The sequence below is a fragment of the Mirounga angustirostris genome, unplaced genomic scaffold (assembly GCF_029215605.1).
Source record: "Mirounga angustirostris isolate CCGP_5_RB_7025 unplaced genomic scaffold, mMirAng1.0.hap1 SCAF_5, whole genome shotgun sequence".
NCBI classification, from domain to species: domain Eukaryota; kingdom Metazoa; phylum Chordata; class Mammalia; order Carnivora; family Phocidae; genus Mirounga; species Mirounga angustirostris.
This window is the reverse complement of record NW_026991713.1, coordinates 15,782,946-15,809,463: the sequence shown is the minus strand read 5'-3', so window position 1 is coordinate 15,809,463 and position 26,518 is coordinate 15,782,946. Positions and strand designations below refer to the sequence as shown.

The window sequence follows — 26,518 nt, the reverse complement described above, 5'->3', positions numbered from 1 at the left end:
TTATCTATTGGGTATCTGTGGAACCGTTCTGCTCATTCTGTGTTCTGCTGTCTCCTTATTACCTATTTTCATTTCTTAAAAGGTCTGTAGTGTAGCCTGTGGTCTGATTCCTGGTCGGCCCCTGTGAGTCCTTGACATGTTCTGGGGCCCCTTCAACTGGGGTATTTGCATCTTGCTGCCAGGAGGTTGTGCTGTAAACAATGGGGTGGAGACACCAGCATGAGCCAGGGGATGAAATTTTATTTTAAAATCTGAAATGCTGTGTAAGCATTTAAGGTATGAATCGGTAATTGTTTCAATAACAGCTTCCATTAGATATGGTTTATTTGTAGTCCATCCTCTTTTCAAGGGTCCAGGGGAGTGTTTAACACACTGGAGCGGACTGCATATCATTTACATTTTTAAACCAGCATTAAGGGAAAGTGACCATAACTTCTGAGAGTTCTAAATCTTGGGAGAGATCTTACGCCTCTCTCCTTAGAGAAGACAGTTCTAATTTTTCATGTGAAAATAAGAAACCTTCCTTTGCTTTGATGAAGGATCTGGATGATTCTGAAACCGAGAGATACCTTTTTTTAAAAAAGGAAAGTCTGGTTTGAAGACCGAGAGCTCTCTTCTCCCCCCTAATGAATTCTGTAAAATACAAACTTTTAAAAATCGTCTGTCTCATTTGAGATTCAAGATCATCAAATTCTGTCTAAATATTTTGTTTTAACTTCTAAGCTCATTATGGCTTCTTTGTGTTAACTTGTATTAAAATCTGTCAGCTATGACTGGTCTCATAAGCACAGCCAGCGGACCAGAATAAGTTAATTATTTACTTGTGTCACTAGTGCTCTTCATCTAATGAAATGCACAGCTGTGTTAGATCTGCAGTTGGATGTGTAGCTTCCATTGTTCGGCGAGTCAGCAGAGGGTAGAAGCCCCAGTGATGGAGAGCCCTCAGTTCTTTCTGCTGTTCTGGCTTTCTGTGTCGATTTCATGGATCTTTTATCATTCACTTTCACACAAAACAAACAACACAGGGCTGTCTGCTATGGGAACCATCTTGGCATATAAAAGGGTTTTCAGAGCCTAAAGTAATTTTAAGTTAGCTAAGATTGAATTTTTGGCTTACAGGTGCCCTTGGTTCGGATGTGGCCAAAGCATTTCCTATAATGGAATGAAAAATTCCCAAAGTTACTGGTCTGTATTTTTAAATGCAGTGTCAAAAAGGGGCCCGAGAGAATTACTTCCCAAAAAGGAAACCGGTACTACATTTTAATCAGATTTCAAGCAAAGTTATTAGAGATTCAGATTTCAGGGGAAGGAACATTGCTTTCATTTTAATAACAAAGTTGAATTGGCCTGATTAAGTGTGTCAAGGAAAACTAAAAATACAAGATGCAAATCCCCTCTCTCCTTACCCTCCCCCCATGGAAGTATTCCCTGCTCCCCCCCACCCCCAGCTTCTGTACCTCCTGCTCCTCACTCCCACCTTCTCCAGTGGAGGGGCGGACGCCGGCTTCCCCCTGTGAACCACTGCTGAAGGGTGCCGAGGTCTTCCTTTGGTTTTGTTTTTAAGGGATCTAGCCAAACCCTCCACCTCCTCACCAGCCAAAGTGACATTCTGTCCAGAGCACGTCCCAGGACCGGCCTCTGCAGGAATTGCCATTTTTAACATTTTGTTCACTGCTACACAATGTTGTTGCCGGCGCACCTAGATTTACAATTTGATCTCTTTCAGAGAAGATTTCCCAGTAGCCCGAGTGTTTGTCAGATAATTTCAGTATGGACAAGATGGATTTTGGGAGGGAAGAAAGAAAGGGTCACACACTCGGCTTGATTTAAATTCTAAGAATTGTAGTTGAATTTGAAATAAACTGAACTGAGTGATTGTTTCTGTGCTTCATGGAGGAAAGCATACTTTTTTTATAATAAACAGTACAATCTCAACCAAAAAGTCGATTAAAGTACCCATGTGCTCTTAGAATTGAACACCACAAATCTAATTACTGTATCATTGGCAGCCACTGGAAATCAGAATATTAATAACCAATACTGAAGTAAGCAAATGGCTTTCTTTTTCTTTAGACTTTAGCTCTTGGCGATTATAACACATCACAAAAATTTTATTTTAAAATAGTTTGAGTGATTATGTGGAAATCAAACTGAGGAATGAAAACTTTCTGGAAGAGCAGTTTCTTCTCAGTATGTACAGATGGTTGATAACTTTATATACAAGGGAAAAAGAATTTTATCTTAGTAGATATAAAAGGATCTTATTTCTTTGCACATTAGTTTTCCCATTTTAAATTATGTAGATTGAGGTTAACAGTCTAAATTATTCCCCTATCCCTCCTACCAAGAGAAAGAAATCAGAGGAATTAAGACAATTTAAGCAACAAAATCCCCTACAGATTGGAGTAATATGAAGGGAGTAAGGAAATATAGTTAATTTGAGAGAGAGCAGTGTACATAGAGCTGGTAGGTTTTCGTTTTGTTCGGTTTCTGTTCTTAGAATCCTGCTTCTAATTCTAGTCTTTTCTTCCAAGAATAATTTGGCACTGAATTTTCTTGTTCAACTTTACAGTTCCATCAAAGATCACCGTTCCGATGTGTTGTCAGCTATGGGAATTAGAATTCCTTAGGGCAGTTCAGGCTTGGCCAGGGAAGCCCCGGCCAAAGCTAGCCAGCCGGCCGCACTCTGGTCGCCTGTTAGCACCCCAGCCACACACGAAGACTTGTCACAGTTGTCTCAAACCACAGTGGAAACACACCTGTCATTCAGGTAGTTCTGTGTTTGATAGAGGAGTCGGAGCCCTCTGACTTGGGTACAGCAGGTAGCAGATCACAGAGGACCTGGCGAGGAGCAGAACTGCGCGGACTGGAAGCTTCAGGGACAGTGGCAGGGCCGGGGCCCAGCGAAGGCGCGGCTCTTCGGTCTCCGTGGCAGGAGAGGGTGGGCGAGCACCGTGGTGCAGCATGCCAGCAGGCCGGTCCACAGGCTGCGGTCCTCTCGGCAAGGACCGCCGTTTTCAGATGGTTTCTCTGGCAGGATTGTTGGAAGCTGCTTTTGTTACTCTGCATAGAGACCATGGAGAAGGAGGGGGCAGGCGGCAGGGGCCAGATCCCAATTGAGTCCTGTAGTCTTCTTTTCTGCCGACATGCTCTACATGGTGTGAGGTTTCTCTCCCCCAGGTGTTTGTGGCTTGATCGTCCCTCAGGAAGACATGCCGTTTTGTGATTCTGGCATCTGTCCGGACATCATAATGAACCCACACGGCTTCCCATCGCGAATGACGGTCAGTCTGCTTTTCAGAGGTGCTGCTTGTAAGGAAGAAAGTGGGCAGTGGGTCTGTAGGCCATGTTGGCTGTGATGCCCTGAAACTTATTTTTAGGAAGGGCCCTTTGACCCTCTTGCCGCACGAATAGGTTCCCAGCCCCCAACAGTGCTAGGTTACTCTTCCATACAGAGGGAGTGCAGAGGTCTGCCCTTCCCTTCGAGAGCAGTCTTCTGAGGGAGGAACGTACCCCTCAGCAAAAAGAACCCCTTGTATTGACTGATGCCCACGTACCTCCCTTCCCATGGTTATTGTTTGGCATCCTGGCCCCACTGCTTGGCAACTGCGAGACTTGGGAAAGCTGCTTAACCTGTGTGTGCCTGAGTTCCCTCGTGTGTGCAGTGAGGGAAATAATAGTGCCTATCCCATGGGGCTTTGGGAGCACGAACTTGGATCCCACATGGCAAGCTTTTCCAAGGGCCACACAGTAAGAGAGTGATAAATATGTGCTGCTATTAGTTTATCACTCTTATTAATAGTAGTCATCTCAGTCTTTGCGGGGGGTAGGCCGTAGCTAACGAAACAGACTTCCTGGACCCCAAGAAGGTGCTCACTTGGGTTGTTCCATCCCATAGGTGGGGAAGCTGATTGAGCTGCTGGCCGGCAAGGCCGGCGTGTTGGACGGCAGGTTCCACTATGGCACTGCGTTTGGAGGCAGCAAAGTGAAGGATGTGTGTGAAGACCTCGTTCGCCATGGTTATAACTACTTGGGGAAAGACTATGTTACATCTGGCATCACAGGGTAAGTACACTGGTAGACATTTTAAAGAAAACGTATGATTTTATTAGAGTAAGCGGAAAGAGTCCTTAAGGCATACCTTAAGATGAGCTTTTCTCTTGTAAGAGGTCGGACAAAAGAAAATCTAACTTTGGAGGTGTTAGCTGATGATACAGTGGTAACCATGTTGGAATACATAAGTGTATCAGATCAACACATCACACACTTTAAACTTGCTCAGTTATATCTCAGTAAAACTGGGAGGGACAGGAAATCCAAATTCACAAAACGGGTAAATTAAGGAGTGGTGTTTTACCGATGAGGCTATCATTTAAAAAAGGTAATTTACCAAAATAGGATTTTTATACAACTTTAATTGTATATAATGCAAAATTCCGTAACCATTGAACTTTCTCCGTGTTAAGAGGATGAATGTCAGATAATTCATGCTCTGACAGCCTGAGGCCGGACGTTTGCATTTCGTTCACTAAGTATATAACGGCAAACAAAATAGACAGGGTCCCTGAGCTGTGCAGCTGACCAATGAAATTTGTGACTAGACTTATTAAAAAAATGAGACAAAAAGTAACTTCTCAGCAGGGCTTACCCTGACTCCTTAATTTGGAAACTGCAACTCCATATTGCCCATTTCCTACCTAATTTTTCTCTGTAGCATTCATCCTTACCAAATACCCTATGTAATAATACTAATAGTGTTACCTGTCTCCTCTGTGAGAGCCCGGCTTGTCTGTTTTGCTGGCTGTTTTATTTCCAATGTCTGCACACAGCAGGCGCTCCATAAATATTTATTCAATAAAGGAACGAGAACAAATCAGCACGAACAGCTCTCACCGAAATGAAGGCAAAGAATGGGTTAGGACACCTCTGTGAGGTGGTGGGTGTTTCAGCGGAGATGGGAAGGGTGAGAAGAGAGACCATTTGAAGACTGTTTGATGCAGAGGTGACGCTGGGTTTGACACCTTCCAACAGACAGACCTCAGTTCACCTGAGGTGAAGCTGCAGAAAGAAAGAACGTTCTCGCAGGCAGAGCGCTGGCTCCTCCTGTTAACCCGGGAGAAGCAGAGATCCCTGAAATTCTCGTAAATGACAGGCTTTTGAAACTTGACGCACACACAGTTTTAAAGGATCAAATCAGTTGCTTAAGTTAAGACACACATTGTATTTTGTGCCAGATAAAACTCTGGGACATGGTGTTTCTACTGTTTTTCTGAGGCAGGTACTCAGCGTGGACGTGTGTGTAAGGACCCAGGGCTTGATTTGGTGCTGCATATAGACTATCCTGATGGGATTAAAATGATCAGAATTGGTATCTTTTAAAAATATTGAGTGCTTTCTAAAATGATCTATCCAGGGCGCCTGGGTGGCTCAGTCGTTAAGCGTCTGCCTTCAGCTCAGGTCATGATCCGGGGGGCCTGGGATCGAGTCCCACATCGGGCTCCCTGCTCAGCGGGAAGCCTGCTTCTCCCTCTCCCACTCCCCCTGCTTGTGCTCCCTCTCTCACTGTCTCTCTCTCTCTGTTGAAAAATAAAATCTTTAAAAAAATAAAAAATAAGAAAATAAATAAAATGATCTATCCCAACTATGGTAGCATAGATTTCCTTAGGTGTATCATACCTGAGATGTTCTAGAAAATCACATTACAGGAAGAGAGTAATGGTCCATTTCAAAAGCGATTCACTGAAGTAGCTGAGGTTCACTTCAAAAATTGCAGTTGTGGTGAAACTGATGGTCTCGGTCTTTGCTCCTCATCTGAAAATAATACAGAAGTTGGCCAGAAAATGTGCAGAACCAATGAATGAATTTGGTTCACCTTCTGAGCATAATTTCACTGAAAGATTTGAGTGGATTATGCTCTGCTTCCCATAGATAGCTTTAGGTTCTGTCTACGCCACCTTCCTCTATGCCCCAGCTAGTGTTTTCATGTCTTTGCCAGTTATCTCAGTAGCAGAGTTTGAGAAACACGAGTTTAGCTGGTCAGCCGAAAGTTCCCCAAAGGGCTTGCCAACACATTCACCCACTAGCTTCACCCCTTGCCAAATTCTCGAGCATAACTAGGAGGGCACATTGCACACGGCTCTCTTCAGTGGATGATGGAATGGCATTAGGTGGCAGACTTCCCTAGATTGTACCCTGAGCAGCCATACTGAGAAGGATTGGAATCCTCGATGATCAGAGCTGGAAAGAACGTTGGCCTGGCCCCCTTGTTGTACAGCTGGGAAAACTGGGATAAAGAGATCATGTCATGACTGTGTGACAGAGCTGGGACAGGAGCCGTGTCTCCCGACACCCTGTGCATTATGCCTCGCACCCCACTCTGTGTCTTCCACGAAGCTGGCTGTCCGTAAGCCGGCTCGGTGGCTTGAGGGCCACGGACGCCTGTGTGGGCGGTGCTGAGCGTGGTAGAAGGGACGGCAGGCAAGCAGGGGCCGAGTGCTTCCATGTGCCTCTGCCGTGTCCTTCCACTCCCGCTTCATGCTGGGGCCCAAACTCAGTGCGTGTGAGCCAGGCCGGCGCGGCAGGGAGGGCGCTGGACCCCTGGGTGGCGTACGGATTAAGTGGTACATGGTGGGTTCCTCCTTACTGTTGAGGAAGTTCTGGGGCAGGTAAAATTTTTTAGAGGCGTCAGCCCCTGCCTGCTCTTGCCCCGAACTAAAGGAGAAGGGTTTCTTCTGTCAGAACACTGGAGTACTCACTGCCTTCCACCGCTCTTACTGCAGTCGTTCTAAGGGTTCGTTGAGTCAGCTCTGTTTTAACAGACATTTACGGAGCGCCAGTCCTGTGCCAGGCAGGGTCACTGGTGCTGGAGCCGCAGTGACAGAGGAGACAGAGCGCTTACCCGGAGGAGTCTCGGGGAAGTGGGGAAGACGGGCGACAATCAGGGAAATAATAAATGTGTATGATAATATCAAGTGGTGGCAAGTGTTCTGAAGAAAATAAAGCCCAGGTAAGAATTGAGACAGTGTGGGGGCTTGGTGATGGTGGGGTCAGAGGAGGACTCCTCCAGATAAGGTCATGAGGGAGAGGGAGGCCGCCCCTGAGGAGGCAATAAGGTCATGAGGGAGAGGGAGGCCCCTGAGGAGGTGATAAGGTCATGAGGGAGAGGGAGGCCTCTGAGGAGGTGAAATGTTTGACAGCTGTGTGAATACCTGGTGGAAGAATGTTTTAGAACCAGGAAGTGCAAAGGCCCTGAGGCAGACAGACTTGCTACATTTGAGGAGCAATGAAGAGGCTGGTGTTACTGGAGTAGAATGAGCAATGGGGAAAGGGAACAGGACGTGAGTTGGAGGTGGGCTAGAACCAGATTCTGTGAGACCTTATGGCTGTGATACAAAATTTGGGTGTCACAGATTCTGAGTGTGGTAGGAAACCATTGGGAATTTAGAGCAGAAGAATAACCTGCTGTGATTTACATTTTAGAAGGAATTGCTCTGGTTTGTCCTGTGACAGACTGTTGAGGGTTGGCAGTGGAAGCAGGGAGAGACGCCAGACGAACGTCTGCAGGGGTTCAGGCGAAAAAGGGTGGTGGCTCAACTAGGGCGGGAGCAGTGAAGGAGGGACCGTCCTGTACATATGTTCTCACCGCCTGTTTAAGTTTGTATATCTTAAGTAAACAGTATGTCTTCTAATGTATCCATGGTGTTTTTCTCTTTTCAAATCTAGCCTTTTCATTCAGTGCAGACTGAAAATCCTCCTCTCTCACTCATTCGTAAGCCTGTTCTGAAACAAACAAGGCCCTGCCAGTGAGCGGTCTTGGAGAAGGCTGGCTCTTATTAGCCCAAACCTGCTTTCTTAGCCCAAAATTCTGACCTTTCTTTCAGTGAACCCTTAGAAGCATACATCTATTTTGGCCCGGTGTACTATCAGAAACTGAAGCACATGGTACTGGATAAGATGCACGCCCGGGCCCGGGGACCACGAGCTGTTCTTACCAGGTAAGAGAAAAGCATTTACTGAAAGAATTTCTAATGCAGTCAAGTCTACCTTGCGTTCCCCGGATACAGCAATAAGCAGACTCAGCGAAGTTTTTGTTTCCCTGAGATGTCAAAATTTGGAGTGTTAGGCATCTGCAGAAATCCTGTGTGTCTGGTTAGCATGAAACAGTAGCAACCAATTAAAAATAATTCCAGAGGCAGAGGGGCGAGCCCATCCCAGGTCTTGCCAGTAGTCGCCTAACATGGTCCCTGACTGTGTACCTGTGTGCAAATGCGGTCTTACTCCAAAAGGTTCGTATGGGGCGCCTGGGTGGCTCAGTCGGTTAAGCGTCTGCCTTCGGCTCAGGTCATGATCCCGGGGTCCTGGAATCGAGCCCCGCATTGGGCTCCCTGCTCTGTGGGGAGCCTGCCTCTCTCTCTCTTTCTCGCTCTCTCTGTGTCTCATGAATAAATAAATAAAATCTTTAAAAAAAAAAAAAGGTTCATATGTAAGAATGTAGACACACTTACATACCCAGCACATACACATGGGTGGATACACCTGCGTGCTCCCATGTGTACACAGAAAACACATACTTATGGGCACCTGGGTGGCTCAGTTGGTTAAGCAACTGCCTTCGGCTCAGGTCATGATCCTGGAGTCCCAGGATCGAGTCCCGCATCGGGCTCCCTGCTCAGCGGGGAGTCTGCTTCTCCCTCTGACCCTCCCCCATCTCATGCTCTCTCTCTATCAAATAAATAAATAAATAAAATCTTTAAAAAAAAAAAACAAAACACATACTTCTGTTATCTGGAAGCCCAAGCCACAGCTGTCATTTTTTAAACCTTCTGTTATTGGAGCTGAAGGCACATGTACTCGCACGCTCGTCTGAATAAGCTCCGGGAGGTCCACTCAGGCCCAGTCGTCAGCGTATTCTCAGCTCCAAGCAGTGTCTGCGTGTCAATGAATGGGTGGGTATAATTGTTGGGAAGGGAATGACAAATGCTCAGTTTCACGTGTTCTTAGTACTACATTTTCCAGTTGGAGAAGCATAGTTCAGGGCAGTGGTTCTCAACCACGAGCAGTTTTGCCTCCCAGGGGACATTTGACAATGTCTGAAGACATCATGGGATGTCACAGCTAGGGGTGTGGGGAGGGGGCTACTGGCATCTGGTGGGTGGAGCCCAGGAATGCTGCTAAAGACCCTGCAGGGCACCAGGCAGCGCCCCCCCTCACCCCCCAGAGAATTACCCAGCTCAGTAGGGGCTTCGTGCCGTGGTTGAGGAGCCGCGGGCCAGGAGAGGGAGCACGGGCCTCGAAGCCAGATAGACATGGATGTGAACTCAGCCCCACCTCGTAGCTTTACTGTGGGCCTTGGACAGATCACTTAGCTTCTCGCAGCTTCGGTCTTTCTCAGACCTGAAGTGGCAGCAGTGATGGCCACTTAACAGCATGCTGGGGAATGTCTGATGTTCGGATATAGAACGTATATAGTGCTGATCCCTGGGGGATGCTCCAGAAATATCCAGTTCCCTGCCTGCTTCCCCTGATCCCGGCTTGGACGTTCCAGTACAGGGGAAGGGTGGGGGATGAAGCAGCCAGCATCTGAGTTTACTTTTTTAAACCAAGGGAGAGGTGTAGATGACTCAGTCCAGTGACCACTTAAAACTGAGCAAATGCACGTGCCTGTTGAAATGATAGACATACGTGTGCCCCAAACTGCAGAAGGGGGAAGGGAAGTTGAGATTCTCAAGGCACCGGTGAGCCCAGCAGTGAGACCCTACTTGGGTTAGGTTTTAGGGGAAGGATTTATTATTATCACTTAATAACAGGAGCAACCACTAGTATTACATCTCCTCTCATTTAAGGCTCTTTGGGAGCCTTAAATTTTACATTTTGCAAATGCAGCCAAGGGGCAGGCTGGGCAGCCCGCTCCAGGTCCCTGTCCAGTGAGTGATTTGACAGGTGAGCCCTACCCCGCAGCCCTGTGCTCTTAGCCAGCACGTGATGCTGCCCCCCTGTTGGTCTAATGTAATAATGACACATTGGTCTGATTCGTTTCAAAGGCAGCCCACCGAAGGTCGATCTCGTGACGGCGGTTTGCGTCTTGGAGAGATGGAACGTGACTGTTTAATCGGTTACGGAGCCAGTATGCTTTTACTGGAGAGACTAATGATTTCGAGTGATGCCTTTGAGGTTGATGTCTGTGGGCAGTGTGGACTTCTGGGGTATTCTGGCTGGTAAGTGGATACCGTATGTCTCTCAGACACACGCCTTGCCTCTTAAATCACAGCTCAAGAAGTGACCCTGGATCATACCCACACATTCTCCAACCTTCCCCATCTGTGCATTCCTAGAATTGGGGATACTATATGTACCTGTTTAGTTTGTCTACCTAATGTTCTGCTTTCTACACCACTAGAGTTTAAATACCCAAGGAGCATGGACTTTGTCTTCTTTTTAATATTATTTCGAACACCTTTTGTATCACTATTCACCTGTAAAAAAATTCCTAGCCTTTTCGTTGTTAAGTATGAGAAGTATAGCATTTTGTAACTAGAAACTTTTTTTCAATCTCAATAATAATCAGAGAAATACAAATTTATTTTTTTTTTGACCTAATCTCAAGGGAGGTCTGATTTTATTTTTTTTTTATGACGTTCAATTAGCCAACATATAGTACATCATTAGTAACTAGAAACTTTTTAGAGAACATTGTGTTGAATGCCCTTATTTAGCCTCGAACCCAAAGAGCCTAATATGCTGCTCCAGGTCATATACCAAGTTGGTGACAGAGCCAGGACCAGAATCTGGTACCCTGACCCCTTGTCTGTACTCTGTCTGCATAGCAAGCTGCTTTACACTTGGACTGTGAATTCCATCGTGGCAGAGACAAGGTCTGTCTCAGTCATTCACTCAACAAACAATTCGTGAGAATCTGCTAAGTGCCAGACACTGTTTTAGGCTCCAGAGTACAATGGTGAACAAGACAGATGAATGGCTGCTTACAGGGATCTTCTCTTCTAGTCCATTCTAACTACATTCTGTCTTGTTTTCCCCCTGCTTCTCCAGCCTGGGACCTGGTAGATGCTTAGTGAAAAATAATGGCTAGATGACACTGACCCTGTGTATGGAGGATTGCCAGTAGGTAAATTATGGAAATCATAAAGCTTACAGTTTCTGTGCAGAGTTCATGACACAAAGGCCAGCTTAAAGGGTGAAGCTACATGTTTTTGGGTTTTGTCTGGGTAGGTGGAGCACCTTTTCTCCTTGGAAGCGTTCCACTCTACCACCAAGGAACGGCTCCTCTGCTTAGGGTTAGTCACATCCCGGGGCCCCCACTTACCTTGGAGGCAGGAGGGCCTGTAGCTGGCCAGTCTCCATTTGTTTTCTCTCAGAGATGAGGTCTAGCCAGGTCTGAATGGAGTGCTGCCGGAACAGGAAACAGCCTGAACTCCCTGGTCACCCTTCACCTGCACTCCCAGAGCCCCTTTCCCTAGGGAGGCACCATCCTCTGGAGGATAGAATTAGGCCCAGATGAGCCACCTTTGCCAGGGTTTGAGGGGTACCTGGGCCCCCTTTTCCCCACTGAGTCTCCCCTCAAAGCCTCCTTCCAGAGAGTCCCGGCTTCCGGCCATCCTAAGCCTCCAGTTCCTTGGCTAAGTAAAGCAAATCTAGAGTCAGAGTGAGTGGGCATCTTAGAATAGAGTGTATACCTTGCTTGGTAAATGACAAAACCTTAGAGCCAATTATTTTATGGGTTTTAGTGTAGAAGAGTTGATGAGACTTGTCTGTGAAGAAATCACTTCATTTAAAAACGAACACAAGAGGTGGCCATTTGCAGCTCATTCCTTTCATAAGGTGGCAGAGATGGGTGACGTGATTCTAAGCATAAGCCTAGCTCTTTCTCATATCGGTGACCTGGGTGGGGGGTTTCAACTCTGAGATGTCTATTCACCTTTTGAAATGCATATTGAATTTGCCTTTTATCGTCCTGGCTGTGATACACGCAAGTGTAACAGGAAGGTGCCTGAGACCAGCGCCCCTGCGCTTACATCTTCAAATTTGGCACAAGGATTTTTAAGTCATTACTTTGAAAAGATGGTACAGAAGAGTCCTTTTATTATAAGTAGGGATCATGAAACTTCAAAATGGATTTCCTTTTCTTCTCCATCCTCCCTGCATTTTCTCCTGTGCCCCCCCCCCACCCGAGAGAGAGAGAGAGAGAGAGAGAGAGAGAAAGAAAGCAGTAGACCAGATTCACTCACATACTTTGGAAACGTTCCCCTCTGTTTTGCTGAATATTAAGGGAAACTAATGAAAGCAGTATTCGATCTCAGTATTACTCTGTTAAATTCTTACCTTCTCTCCTGCTTCACTTCTGTCTCATTTAGAGATCGTGTGATGGCAGTGCCTGATTTTGAAGCTCATGTGCTCCGTGTGTATTGTATTTGAAATCCTTTGAAAGAAGGCTAAATCAGGTTACACGGTTTAAGGGTCTTTACTGTAATTAAACAGACCTGGATATACTGTGTGTCTGATTTTGAGTGGCCCGCTTGTACCCTGTTGCCAACAGAAAAAAATCCTAATCCAGTCGGGTAGTCTAGCAGCCTCCTCCTCGTGTGCGGCTCTCTGGAAGAGGAACATAATGATGCTGTGGTTTTCCATCATTACCTGGGCGTGTGTGCTGGGCCGTGTGGGAGGGAGCACGGGCGTGTGTGGGAGGAAGTCGCTCTTTAATGAACAGCACAATGGAGGCTGAGTAATTAGAGCAGTTCAGAACCTTGAAACTGGCCTTTTGTTAGTGATTTGCACATTAGCAAGGCATTGCTATGGGGATGTTTACAGCAAGACTGTTGTTCTGCCGAAGACATGAAGGGCATAAGTCACAAAAGAGAGGTCCGGAAGGAAAACTGCAGAGAAAAGAAGATCCCTGTTAAGATAATTAGCTCATAGAGGACATTTTACTGGACAGTCATTTCTCATGTGAAGCCACAGCCTCCTTCTTTTGCTGCCTTTGCCCTAAAGAGTCCGTTTATTTTATTGTTGTTGGGTCAAGTTTCTTCCTCCTGAAATTGTTCAGACATAGGGTAACTTAATAGCTTATAATTTTTGTATGTGTATATATGTATATATGTTTATATTTATGCGTGTATGTATGTATAATAATGCAATGGAACATTTTAAATGATGGAGAAATGTTTAATAACAGAGAAGGTAGTGGGCTTTCTGGATTATGAGGCAGAACATATGGAAATCTTACATAAGCGTGGATTGAAGTCACAGAGTAACAGAATCAGCAAGAAGTTGCTTCCGTTAAAACCATTTCTCCAATTTTTTTTTTTAAAAGATTTTATTTATTTATTTGACAGAGACACAGCGAGAGAGGGAACACAAGCAGCGGGAGTGGGAGAGGGAGAAGCAGGCTTCCTGCCGAGCAGGGAGCCCGATGCGGGGCTCGATCCCAGGACCCCGGGATCATGACCTGAGCCGAAGGCAGTTAAGCGACTTAACCAACTGAGCCACCCAGGCGCCCCCCATTTCTCCAATTTAATTGAAGCATGAACATGATTCCTGAATGAATTAGATCAACCAAGCACATTAAAAACATAGTTCTTAAATGATAACGCATCAGAGAGGTCTTTAGGTACAGTCTTTTTGGAAGAAGTCCTTCACCGTGTGGATATGACTGTGATGGGATCAGGCACCCCGTGTGTCCTCAGCCCCTGCAGGCAGCCCCTCACGGGGACCGCGCTGCTCACACACGACTGTGCTGGCTCCCCGTTCCCTTCTCAGGAAGTTCACATCTACAGCGTCGTTCACCACCACGCTCAAATGCTTCGTGCTTTTCTTTTCTAAAATCATAAAAGCTTGATTTTGCTGATTTCAAAAATGATCCCTGCACTTTATAAAGTATTCAAAGTTACACACAAAAAATATAAATTGTCACATTAATTCTCATCACCCAGAGGTGACCACTGTTCACATTTTAGTGACTCTTTTTGAGACCTCTCTGCCAATAGTTATGTAACATACTCCCCCAACCCCCCAGGGTTGTTGTTTTTTTTTTAATAGTGAACCCTTTGAGATTCTGATAATAGCAGCAAAGTGCAAATACATACTCACCAAAAAAAAGTCTTGTTACATATGACTTTGGGGGCTTCATATATTTTACTGAAACCTATCTGAGGACCTTCTTGAAACCAGGCTGTTAAGAAAACTTTTTTCGCTCCACAGTGTGTGCCAGACACCTTATTTCAATAAATATGGGTCTACATCATCACGTTTAATGGCCGCACAGCATTCTTCTGTATAAATGTCTTATAATCACAGAGCCAGTTCCCTCCTGGATTTCTGAGCAATCTCCTGCTTTCTGCTGTTATAAACAGTGTGAACATTCTCATATACTCATCTTTGCCACTTCTGTGATTGATCAGATAAGATGCACATTTACGTTGTTACATATACTGTCTCACTGCTCTTCACAGCAGCCTTCCCCTCCGGTTCCCAGTCAGCACGGAACCTTCTGAGCCTTGGTTGGTGTTCCTCTTGCACTCATTCACCCCTGCTCTTGACTGGGAGGACCTAGTTTTCCACCCAAGTCTCAGCTGCCCCAGACTCTTAAGGTGTAGGGTGAGGACCTATTTGGGTCTGAAACCTGAGAGGATAGTTCGCTTTCTCCCCGGAGACTCCTCATCAGTTGTAGCCATTGATTAAGACCTAGGTTTAGGGGCACCTGGGTGGCTCAGTCGTTAAGCATCTGCCTTCAGCTCAGGTCATGATCCCAGCGTCCTGGGATCGAGTCCCTCATCCAGCTTCCTGCTCAGCTGGGAGCCTGCTTCTCCCTCTGCCTGCTGCTCCTCCTGCTTGTGCTCTCTCTCTCTCTAATAAATAAGTAAAATCCTTAAAAAAAAAAAAAAAAAGAGACCTAGGTTTGGTCATTGGCTCTTCCTGAAGAAAGAGAAAAGAAGATCCTAATTGGAATAGCAGGCGTGTTGGTTAGGAGCATGGGCTGTTGTAGGGATTAAATGAGAATATATGCACACAGGGAGAGCACGTCATTAAGTACAGTAGCTTCTCCCACAAGTAGAAATCACCAAGCTTGAAGAGCACTGGAAAAATAAATAGCATTTGGTCAGCCACCACATTCTCTATGAAAGTCCTGTGTTCCCCATCAACACGTCAGGTGTCTCAGTGACAGACCATATTGTAATTGTTGAGCATCTTACCTTGAAGAGTATTATGTAATAGATTCTATCAGATACATGGAGATTGAATCGATTTTAGAAGTTTTCAACAATGAAAAAGTCTAAACCTGAGTAACTTTGAGATGGCTCAGATTTCTGGGCCTCACTCAAAGCAAGTAAACAGGAAGATGTTTCGCATTCTACAGAGAAAGGTTTAGAAGATGGTAGTAACTGATTAAAATTGCATGCTTTTAAACCTGCAGGAGTGATAGTGTTTTTTTCTTTTGCTCCTTGGATGCTGCTTTTTGTGGGGTGGGGTGAGGGGGGGCACGATTGTACATATTTGATAGCGGAACTGAACCCTGACAAATAGAATGGAATGGATGGGATGCGCAGGCCTTGGTTTCTGAGTGACCGTCCCTCTAACACGTGCCGACTTGGGTTTCAGGTGCCATTACTGCAAGTCGTCATGCCACGTGTCCTCCCTCCGCATCCCGTACGCCTGCAAACTGCTCTTCCAGGAGCTGCAGTCGATGAACATCATTCCCCGCTTAAAACTATCCAAATACAATGAGTAAGGATGGAAAAGGTCATTATTTAAAGAGAACCACCGATAAGTCCAACGCAATGGAAAGCAGAGGGGATTGAGGACTACGTCTGCTTCTGGGAATAATTCCCTTGAATGTCCCCCCTCAGAAAGGAAGATAGAGAGGCTTTCTTGCCCTGCGGATGGACAATGCAGCCTTGATCAGTGAGCCTCGGGCCATGGGAGACATGCCCCCCCACATGGACCATGATGCAGTCTCCCTGTTCCTGGACTGAATGCAATTCACAAATGGATGTGACCTAAAAGATAAATAAACTTTTATTTATGTTCTGGTATCTTGAAATCTACTCATGAGAAAGACCTTCCTCCTTTAAAAGAACATTTGGGACTAAATTCCCCATGATACCTTCCTGACTAACAAAACACAAAGACTCTTAAGACACCTGAAGGGTATGAAGAGTCTCTGAATGGTTGGCGTGGCCTTTGTCGAGGTGGCTGATAGGACAGTGTGTGAAGGGAGAGAGCTGTGGGAAGCCGAGAGCCCCCGATACAGGGACGGCTTTCCTACCTGGTACTGTGAAATACAGTAAATAAATTCCTACCATCTTAAGCAAGTTTACCAAGGATGTCCCCTTTTCTTATAGACTTGATTGCTGCTCTTTTGAACCTCCACAGTCAGACCGTGCAGTAATATTTGTTGAACATCTGAAAATAATTCCATGGGTGCTTTATGATTTTTTTCTTTTTTTGGTCTCTTCCATTCCTGCCAGGATGTTAGCTGTGCATTTTCTTTTTAATCTGACAACCTTCCTCACTTTTATTCCTAATTTGTTCTTAATTGCTCTACCCTGAAGGCAGAGAACTATTTGTATTAAGGATTGTCTATAAAGTAAGTCAGAAAAGCTTTGAATAATGGTCTACGGCTACATTTCCAGCATGTCACATTGAGCGTGTTTCACAGAATATTAGTAGGTATTACACACCAACAAGAAGCAAGTTCCAGTATCAAATAAGGTTTAGAAACTGGATGTAACCAAGTTAAACGTACCAGGAACTTTTTCAAAGCCTTTATTTACCAAGCTCTAATCCTGGGACTCTCCAAAAGAGGGATGATCCAGGAGCCAGGCTAGTCATTGACTTGAGGACCCAACCTCAACATCACTGCGTTTACTTCACAATAAAAACTCTAGTTCAGAAGTGAAAGTCCTAGAGACTTAACAGGAAAAGCAGAATGAAGGAGGGACATACTGTAGGTGAACAGGCCTTCCTCAGCCAGCACCACTTGTCTCCATTCATGTCAGGGGCTCGGTAGGTATTACAGAGCAGGGGAGTTTGAATGCTGGATCTGTGGTTATGCCAGTTTTTCCTTCCTTTCCAGTTCTTAAACTTGATGGTGCCTTGGGGCGTGGGCCATTAGAGGGGTTTTCTAGGGTGATTGTGGCTATTTCCCCTCACAGGACAACACCGACCAACTTTGCCAGGGATACTATTGGCCTGCAGTGTGTAGCACAGCATTTCGGTACACGCCTGGGAGGGTCAGTGTGGGAAGGAGCTGCGTGTGTGCTGGGCACAGCCATGCATCGCTGGTCATCTATATCTGCCCTGTACTGAGGCTAGGAAGAGAGCAGGACACGCCCGCACCCGGAGCTCAGAACCCAGTGAAGGAGGCCCGCAGTCAGGGCTAGGTATTCACCCCAGAGGTGCTGAGGGAGCTCCTGAAGCAGAATGGTCACCTGCACTTTGGAGATTTGGAAACACTTTACAAAGGTGAGTATCCCCTTTCTCCGGCTGAGGAAACGGAAGCACCGTGTGGCCGACTCCCCCAGTGCCACACCATTAATGAGGGGACAGCATGGGCCTCGACACCAGGCTTCCCGATTCCGAGTGCTTTGTTTGGGGCTCATCCATGATTCTATTTTTCATTCACCAAATGTGACTTTTTTTTTAACTCAAGTGTCCCTGAATGATTGTGCTTCTTAAACATCTTTTTTTCAAAAACCATTCCAGGCAATTCTGATCGTGTTGCGGAGAGTTGTCTATCCTTCTAGGAAATTCTCAGTTCTCTTAAGTTAACAAAGATCTAGAAAGCGTGGGTTCCAAATTGCGACATCCTGAGAAGAAAAAATTGTGCCAGGTCAATATTTCAAGAACTAGGAGATACTACATTTGAAGAGGTGTTTGCGAAATACTGTAATAGAAAGTGGCCCGAATTGCCGAGTTAGTCCTACAGTTTTATTTTTTCAAGTTATTTGTAAGTTCCTTGTTTTAACAACTACCAATTACATTTCTGTTTTCAGTAATGACAGAGTAAACTTTTTCAGGCCACCCTCGAAGCCTGTTTTCCCCTCAAGGATTTGCCATGTTGGAAGTGGCACAAGGATGAGAGGCAGAAAAGCCTCACCAAAGCCAATGTGAGGCTGCAGCCCTGACCTGAGCTTTGGCAGAGTCAGAGAGCTGGGGAGACAAAACTGTGAGCTCAGAGTCGCCAAGACACCAGAAGGAGAAAGGCCAAGATCCCAAAGAGAAAGAAAGCTCATTGAGGTGAGCCCAGCTTCTCCACCTTTCCCCTTGATTCATCTGCTCAGGCTGTCACAACAGAATACTGCAGGCTGGGTGGCTTACACAACAGAAGTTCATTTTCTCGCAGTTCTGGAGGCTTGAAATCCAAGATCCAGGTGCTGACAGGGTTGGTTTCTGGTGAGGACTCTGTTCCTTCCCGGCCGCAGACAGTCACCTTCCCACCGCATGTCCTCACACAGCCTTTCCTTGGTGTGTGCGAGGAGAGCCAGTGAGTGCTGGTGTCTCTTCCACTCCTTGAAAGAATGCCTGTCCTGTCCGATTAGGGCTCCTTGTGACCTCGTTTAATATTAATTACCTCCTGAAAGGCCCCATCTCCAAACAGAGTCACATTGGAAGTTGGGGCTTCAACGTATGAGTTTTGGGGGGGACACAGTTCAGATTGTAATACCCCTCAAGGCATTTGCCAACTCATAACGCACAGGTTGAAATGTTAGAAGATTCTGTCGAAGCTGAACGTACCCAGCAGTTCCACTCCTAGGTGTACGTATGCCCAACAGAAGTGTATCCATACACGGCACCGGTAGGCATGTTCCAAAATGGTTCTCACAGCATTATTTGTGATGGCCCCAGTTTATAAATAACCCCCGCCCATTAACAGTATGATAAATTTTGCTATGTTCACACCATGGAACACTAGACAGCAATGAAAAAACTTTATACTATCATAAATCCATCTCACAACGGTAATTTAATATTGGGTAAAAAAAAAAGTGAAACACAAAACAACACATACTGTATTGGTTCCACTTAAGTTCAAAAATAGGCAAAGCTGATCTAAGAAGTCATGATAATCGTTCCCTGTGCAGAGTGGGTGGCTATTGACTAGTGCAGGAAGGGGGCTGCTAGGGTGTGGCTAGTATTTTGGGTGGGGGGGCTTGAGTTGGTTACATGGGTGTGTTCATTTCATGAAAATTCCCTGAGCTATATACACTCAGGATTTTTCATTTTTCTGAGTATGTTATACTTTAAGTTTTAAAAAAGGACACGGGTTCTAAACCTGTGTTTCTCTCTTCACTGAGTAGCTTTGTCACCCCAGATAGAACATTCTGTCTGTGTTCTTGTAGTTCTCTCATCATCAAAATGGGAATGATAACTACCCACACCTAGGGCTGTTTCTATGATTCAGTGAGATGATACATCTAAAGGGCTCAGCACAATGCGTGGCACCCAACAGGTAATCACAAACGTTTGTCACGTTTTCATTGATAATATCGTTCTCTTCCCAGCGCCGCTTCGTTGGGAAAGAGGACAAGCAGACGCTAAGCTTGCTTTGGAAGGAGTTTGGACTCTAGGACCAAGTGTAGAAACTGTAGGGTTTTGCACAAGCTATTATCCGAGAAAGCTTCCTTGTTTGGCAGTGATAGGAAGGCAGGAGGGTGGGAGGATTAGAGAACGCACTTCCCCAGAACAGCCATTTACTACGGACATCAAAGTGAGGCCTGTTGTCGGCACGGGAGTCCCGAAATAGCTTCCTGGAGCCCTCAGAACCGGTTCTCAAAACGCTTCCATGTGGTGAGAGTCAAGAAAAGGACTTAAAGAAAAGAGAAAAAAAAGGCCTTGATTGGGTGCTACATAATGGGATAGTTTTCAGCTGCTTCGGAGCATTTTGGGCCAACACCTTTGTTTGCAGTAATGAGTCACATGGGAATGAGCACATTAGGACTGGTGGCTGGGCCCGTCCGCCCCTCGGCCGCGGGGTAACAGCGAAGCCAGTTTCTGAGAGACCTGTAAATAATTTGTGAAGCGGATGGTCGGAAAAGTGACCGTAAAGGTAGCACCTCTTTACCATCCATATTTACTCCATATGTGTCTTGAAAACAGTTTATTTCATTTGCTGAGCAGAAGTTGGATTTTTACTACATCAGCCCCACAGGGCCCAGGCTGGTGGGAAAGTAGAGTCAAGCTTTAAGTTAAGGCCGTTTTTAAATGGGGGGAGAAAAAAATAAATGGTGGCAATCGGAAGTATATACTGTTTGTTGCCAAAATCAAGCTACCAATTTGGATCTTAGACATAGGCCCTGGGAGCAAAGAAATTTGCTTCAGCAAATCAGATTCACTGTGATCAGGATGTCATGGCAGAAGGTTTCAGAACAACCCCAAACGCCCATTTTTACTGACAAGTCTGAAATCTCAGACCGTGGTCAGAGGAGTTAAAGTATTTTTCAAGTCCAGGTAATAGCTCTCGTTCCATGCGCAATAAATTTTAAGTCTGGTTAACTCCCAATCATTCACGTTAATGGAGGCAAGGAACAGTTTGAATAAATTAAAACAGATGATGGATATGAATTCTTTTGTACTGGATGTGGGGGTGAAGTTTACATTCACAGTCTTAATAGAACCGGAGTGAAGGCTTGGTGCGTTTGCCGTACTTGAAACAGTGACATCCATGAACACGGTCTTTGAAGAAACTGGAGTAAGAATGTCCTTTGCAGTTTAAGGACTGATGACAGATCTTGGAGGGTCGGGTAGCCTGGCAATAGGGGCGTTCTAGGCCAGTGGCTCTCAGAGTGTGGTCCGTGGACCGGCAGCATCAGCATCACCTGGGAACGTCTCAGAAATTCAGGTGCAACCCAGCCATCTCTGTTTTAACAAGTCCAACGCAGCCTAGAAGTTAAGGCCCACCGTTGTAAGCTACACGAAGAGCTTGAGATCCCATCCTTAGAGCCAACCTTTGGATTTTTAGGGGTGCCAAAGAACCCACCTCTTAGGAACTAGCAGCCCCCTTTCCTCTCTCTTGCTGGCGTTGTAGTCCTCTGTAAGCGGTAGATTGTATTGGACCGCTCCTCCTACAGTTCCGGCCCCAGCTCGCCTCCTCCCCGACCTCTGCCCCTGCCAGTGGAGAGTCTACACAGGGGACGCTGGCATCAAAGGCGAGATTTAGACCGGAAAAGCTCTTCTCCAGCAGCCTCCGGTGCTGCTTCTCACTTGTGCTGACTGGGTTCTGGCTCCGGCCTTGAGGTTTCTGTTCTCTCCTGCAGCTCTCCACCTCTCCCAGAGCTGCTGCCAGGCCCGCAAAGATAGTCTCCCTTGGGTAAGCTACAATGTCTGTCTGTCTCCCAGCTGGTCATCTCGGTCTGCCCTCGCAGGTCCTCGCAGGTGGAACACGGTCGCCTCTTCCGAAGCCAAGCACAGAGTCAGCGGAGATAACCTCGGTGCTGCAAGGCTTCCTTAGGGCCTGCAGGGGTAGTCCGGTGCTGTGCTTTTCCAACTCTTTCCAGAGGCTGTGCCTACAAGAGTCGGGGAGTCCCCAGAGCGATTTACCTGCTGTCCCAACAATGAATGGGTAGAGGTGTCGTCAGCAGGGAGACAGAAGCCACTCTGCCCTTTCTGTGTTGCGTGCCCTGGACTGGCATGGGGAGGCCCAAGTCTTCCCCTAATAGGAGGAGTCTCAGTCTTCGGCGTTCAGGAGGGTATAAGCTCCCTGCCTGCCTCATCCACCTCACGCTGGCCTGTCCAGGGCAAGAAGACTACCCACCCCGTAGGTTTGCTGCGACAAGTCATGAGCAAGTTCAGGTGCACGGTGCCTTAGAACGGAGAACACTGCGTGCCCCCGAGGTGAACCCTCAGTAAAGGTTGGCTTTCCACTCCTTGTATCAGTAAACCCCAAACTAAACCAGAGTTTCTCCACCTCAGCACCATTGCCATGTTGGGCCGAATAATGTTTTTGTGTAGGACGCTGTCCCTTGTACTATGGGATGTTGAGCAGCGCCCCTGGCTTCCACCCACAGGATGCCAGTAACATCCCCCAGCCGTGACGAGACCGTCTCCAGACGCTGCCGAACGGCTCTTGCGACTGAGAACCATGGAACTAGATGATGCTGAGGAAAGTGATGTCACTTGCAAAGCCAACCAGAACCATTACAGCTTCGCTTTCAGGTTTAGTGCTGTGGATGGGTTCTCAGTAAGTGGACAGCTGCTGTGCTTCTGGGGAATCGAGTGCCTCACGTTAGCATGACCTAGCACTTGTTTTCTCTTCAATGGACCAGTCTTGAGCGGCATGTGAGAAAACTCCAGCCGTATCGGTTATCGAGTTAAATACGTTTCATTCCCTGTTGTAAAATGTGCTTTTATATGTCTGATGATAATGTTACAATGATTAAAAAATAAGGTAGTTATCATCTCCATTTTTATCCACATTTGCCCACAGCCTGATGTTTTAGATGGGACCTATTTTTTTCTCAAAGACGCACCCTGATTTTCATCATTTACCTAATCAAACCTCAGCTTTGCGTCTGCCTGCCTGCCTGCCATGTGGCAGGGACTGTTCTGCCCTCAGTCCACCCCAAAGCCAAAGACTCTGCCATCCCTTTGAATGGGGCATTACAGCCCCGAAAGTCAGTGGGGGTCATAAGCCCCCTCCTAGCAAGCTGCAGTACCGCCTGCGCTTTAAGATGAGCAGCAGGGTCCCCAGAGCAGAAATCTCAGCCGCAGCAACTGTCTTTCTGAGTTACCAGACAATTTCCTTCACCATTACTCCGTGTCCTGCATATCCCAAGTAGGTCTACAATCTGTCAGGGCCTGAAATATATCAACACTGGTCCAGAAAATGAAACAGAAGGCTGCTAGTGATTCATTACCTGCTCTGCCTGCAGGGAGAGTTGCTCTAATTACCTTACTCAGTGTCAGATGGTACAAAAATCTAGGAGTAAATATTTGTAGAGATTGAGACAGGCACAGTTCTGAGAGTACAGATGCTATAGGACCTTTGAAATAAAGTCAGGGATGCAAATACACGTACATGTGCTTCTAGTCTGTGTCTGGATCCCCATAGGCAGTTCCCTAATCACTCAAGGCAGGCTACTCTGCTAAACCCGAATTTGGTCTCAGAACCTTGGACACCAAGCTCAGCCAGCCATCACCCATCAACCAGGAGGCAAGAGTGTGCCGTGGTCGAGATTGAGGACTGCAGCCAGACTGCCTACCTTCAAATTCTGGCTCCACCATCAACCAGCTGTATGATCTTGGGCGTTGTATTTAGCTTCAGTTTCCTCCCTGTAGAAACGAGGTACTAATAGTACCTACTCACAGGGCTGATGGCACCAATGCATGTGACCTACATAATAAGTGCTCAGTAAATATCCGCTATGATGTGTGTTGCAGTGGAGACTGGGTGGAAGGGTGTGGCTGACTGAGGGTGAAGCCACAGGCACTCCTGGAAAAGGAACCGCTGATTTACCTCGCACTGGGTTAGGAGCGCAGTCTCCACCTGGGAAGGCAAGGCAAGGCATGCAGAGGGCCTCGCTGGCCTTTCCATCCGGCATCCCACTCCCTCGAGTTACCAGATTGCATCTACACACTTACATTCAGTGGTGTGCACCGATCTCCACGTTAACGTCCCCCCGTGTAAGAATCTGATGACCTGCGTAAGAAAGAATTTGTGTATGAAGGAATCTTTGGCTTATGTGCAAAGGAAAAAGTCTCCCTCGGAAAAATACAGGCCTTACACATTTCGCAGACCCTCGTGTCCACAGAAACAGTCACTGGCAATTAGGCAGCCGCTGAAAGATCAGAGGCAGGAGCCCGCACATGAAACACAGGCAGCGCCTGAAGATCGCTGCCTTCTATCTCTGAGTTATGGGCGGCCAAGGTTGCCTCCCCCTGGGCCCAATATGCTCTGAGCTTTTCCTGCTGTGGACAGAGGCCCCCGGGACTTTTATGCACCCCAGTTTTCATGCAGCTTACTGATCCCTTTTTCACATGAATGAAAAACGCCTTTGATTTTGAATACTCACGTCTGTTTTGTGTAACACTTAACTGATGTGCCAGAATCATTCTGTACCTTAAAGGGGGTCTTGCGCTGGGTTATTAAAATCAGTCCTTCTGTGAAGAGTCACTTTGTTCACTTAAAGGATAACCGCCCTGCCTTTCTTAATGATGCTCATCTCGTTAAACCTGGATTAGAGAAGAGAGAGGCAAGCAGACGAGCAGTCGGAACATGGCCAGAGCCCATCGGTGAGTTGGTCCAGCCACAGGAGAGGCTTTAAAGAAATATTGTCTGCTGATCAGCTGATCTGGAGTCCTCTAAGCCTTTCAGCCCTGCTGTCCTTTGGGAATCCTGCTTTAGAGCATTCATTCCGGTTAGAATCCTGATAAGCCAATAGAGACCTTGACCCAGTGGGTCCACTTCATTTGCTCAGATGGCATAATGTGCTGTTTCATTATCTGTGGAATTGCCCATCCATGGAGAGGTCCATGAGGTTAAACCAGTCATCCATTCAACCAACATTCTCTGTTTCTTCTAGGTGGAGGACATTTTAAGTCCTGGGAATGAAGTCATGAGTTAGATGCTCAAAATTGGGAGTGAAGACAGAGAAGCTACAACATAAGGGTTGGAGGGTGGGGAGGCTTCCATTCATATATGTAACTTTGGCAAGTTCAACTACATGTTCAGCACTAGAAAAGAAGAGGAAAGGTAGTATTTAAACAAAGCTGACAACTCTGCTCTCACCTCTGCTCTCATTGTTGGGTCTCCCGAAATGAAGTGTAACCTGCTCTCTGCTCCTGCCTCTCACGGTGTGAGAATCTCTGCCCTAGTGTGAGTCTCCAGAGTTAAGAAGACCATAGGTGGTGGGTTTGTATTTTGTACATTACGGACCCTAAATTTAAGACCCTGTCCTGTTGGGCGCTCAGCCAAAGAGCCAACTGTTCCAGTGCTGAGTGGCTTAAATTGCCTTCAGGGCAACAGCAGAAGGGAAGCCAGTCTGTGATATCATAAAATGGAAGCTTCCAAGCAGTCAGGACACCTTTCCCAGAGGAGGCAACTGCCAGAGCTGGTTTTGGAAGAATAAATGGACATTAGCCAATGGAAGGAAAGCCTGGGTGGAATTGGTGGGGAGGAGAAGGAGGATGACAAATGATGATGATGACAGCAGGTGGAGAGAGCAAGGAAGTAGAGGTGACAGGACTATAGCAAGAGAAAGAAAGGAATCAAGGAGGAGCTCTGAAATCACGGCTTGGACACCCGAGTAGTAAACCCAGTAAACCAAGATGAGCAACAGACCGAATGCCAGTGGTGGAGGGGGAATGATGTGTTCCATATGGGGTAGGCTGAGTTGGGTGCCTGTGGGACACCCGAGTCGGCAGCACGCCTGGAGATGGGAGTCAGGGGTTGCCAAGGCAGACTGGGAAGTCACCAGGGATGGAGGGCATTGGAATGAGTGTGACATCCTCCCCAGAGATGTGCAGAGGGAAGAGGACCAGAGATGGAACCTCAGAGACACCAACACATGTGGATGGGCATGGAGATAAGTAGGAACAAAAGAAACCCCAAAACAACAGTGTCTAGCAAACCAAGGAAGGAAGGGTTTTGAAATAGGAGTGGGGATCATGAGTAAGGCACTGGGGAACAGGGAGAGGACCAGGAAGAGGAAGTCTGAAGGCATCCTAGGGATCTCTAAGCTATGACAGCAGGTTCAAGAGCATGAAGGAGCTAGGCATTTGCAGAGGTGGAGGGTGAGTCGAAGGTAGCAGTTTAATAGGGTGCCATGGAGCTCCTAGTCTCCCTCCTACTCAGTGGTTCACAGGGGCCAACACCAAGGGAACACCACTGGCCTCTGAGTAGCCTCTGATGTGAATGTTTCAACACTCTCTCCCAGAGTTCTCTCTCCATCAATCTGCTTGAAATCCCTACCATCGGACTCCTGCAGGCAGGTCTGCTGGGAGAACTCATTAATTAATTAACTTAATGAACACCCTGATCAGTGTCATGACTGATGAGATTAGCTAACCTGTATTCTCAGGTCCCTAAGGGGATGCACAGAGATCGGGAGGAATGGATGAGGGGCAGTAAGAGAGGAACAAAATGGGCCAACTCAGCTAGGCGTCTCATTCCCCTAATCCCTTCCACCACCACTCCTTAGCGAGGGCTCTTGGATTCATGATCAAGGGGGGCAGGGAGGATGATGTGAGAACATGATGTTTTCCCCACAGGTTTGATGGTTTTGAGTTTGACCAACTTGGTCAATCTTGCTAGTGAAGGAAATTTATGGGATTGAGCACCTACTATGGGCTAGCCCCTTTGTATTAATTATGCCACCACCCAGCTCTGCTAGGCAGGCATTATTCTCCCCCGTTTTATTCTCCTCTAACCAGATATGATGGGAAGGGTGTCTTAATACCAATTAGTATTCTAGACTTTTGTCTATATGTAGTTATGCAAGTGCACACACATGTACACATGCATACACAATCTCTTTTTTGAACTTTAATCATGGAAAATTCCAAATATTTA

At 46.6% G+C, this 26,518-nt stretch overlaps 1 protein-coding gene across 3 annotated transcripts in view; it reads left to right on the top strand.

Moving 5' to 3' along the window:
- The window catches only part of POLR3B (RNA polymerase III subunit B), a 104,516-nt gene extending 88,473 nt beyond the window's left edge, over positions 1–16,043 (top strand). For 2 of the 3 annotated variants that reach the window (XM_045872674.3, XM_045872677.3), the window contains 5 exons: positions 3,181–3,284; positions 3,899–4,065; positions 7,881–7,994; positions 10,041–10,214; positions 15,610–16,043. In XM_045872674.3, the coding sequence (XP_045728630.1) occupies positions 3,181–3,284; positions 3,899–4,065; positions 7,881–7,994; positions 10,041–10,214; positions 15,610–15,739 (689 nt within the window). In that variant the 3' untranslated portion in view covers positions 15,740–16,043. The remainder of the gene's footprint in view (positions 1–3,180; positions 3,285–3,898; positions 4,066–7,880; positions 7,995–10,040; positions 10,215–15,609) is intronic. The other variant, XM_064590674.1, reaches the window with a different exon arrangement.
- The last annotated feature ends 10,475 nt before the right edge of the window (positions 16,044–26,518 follow it).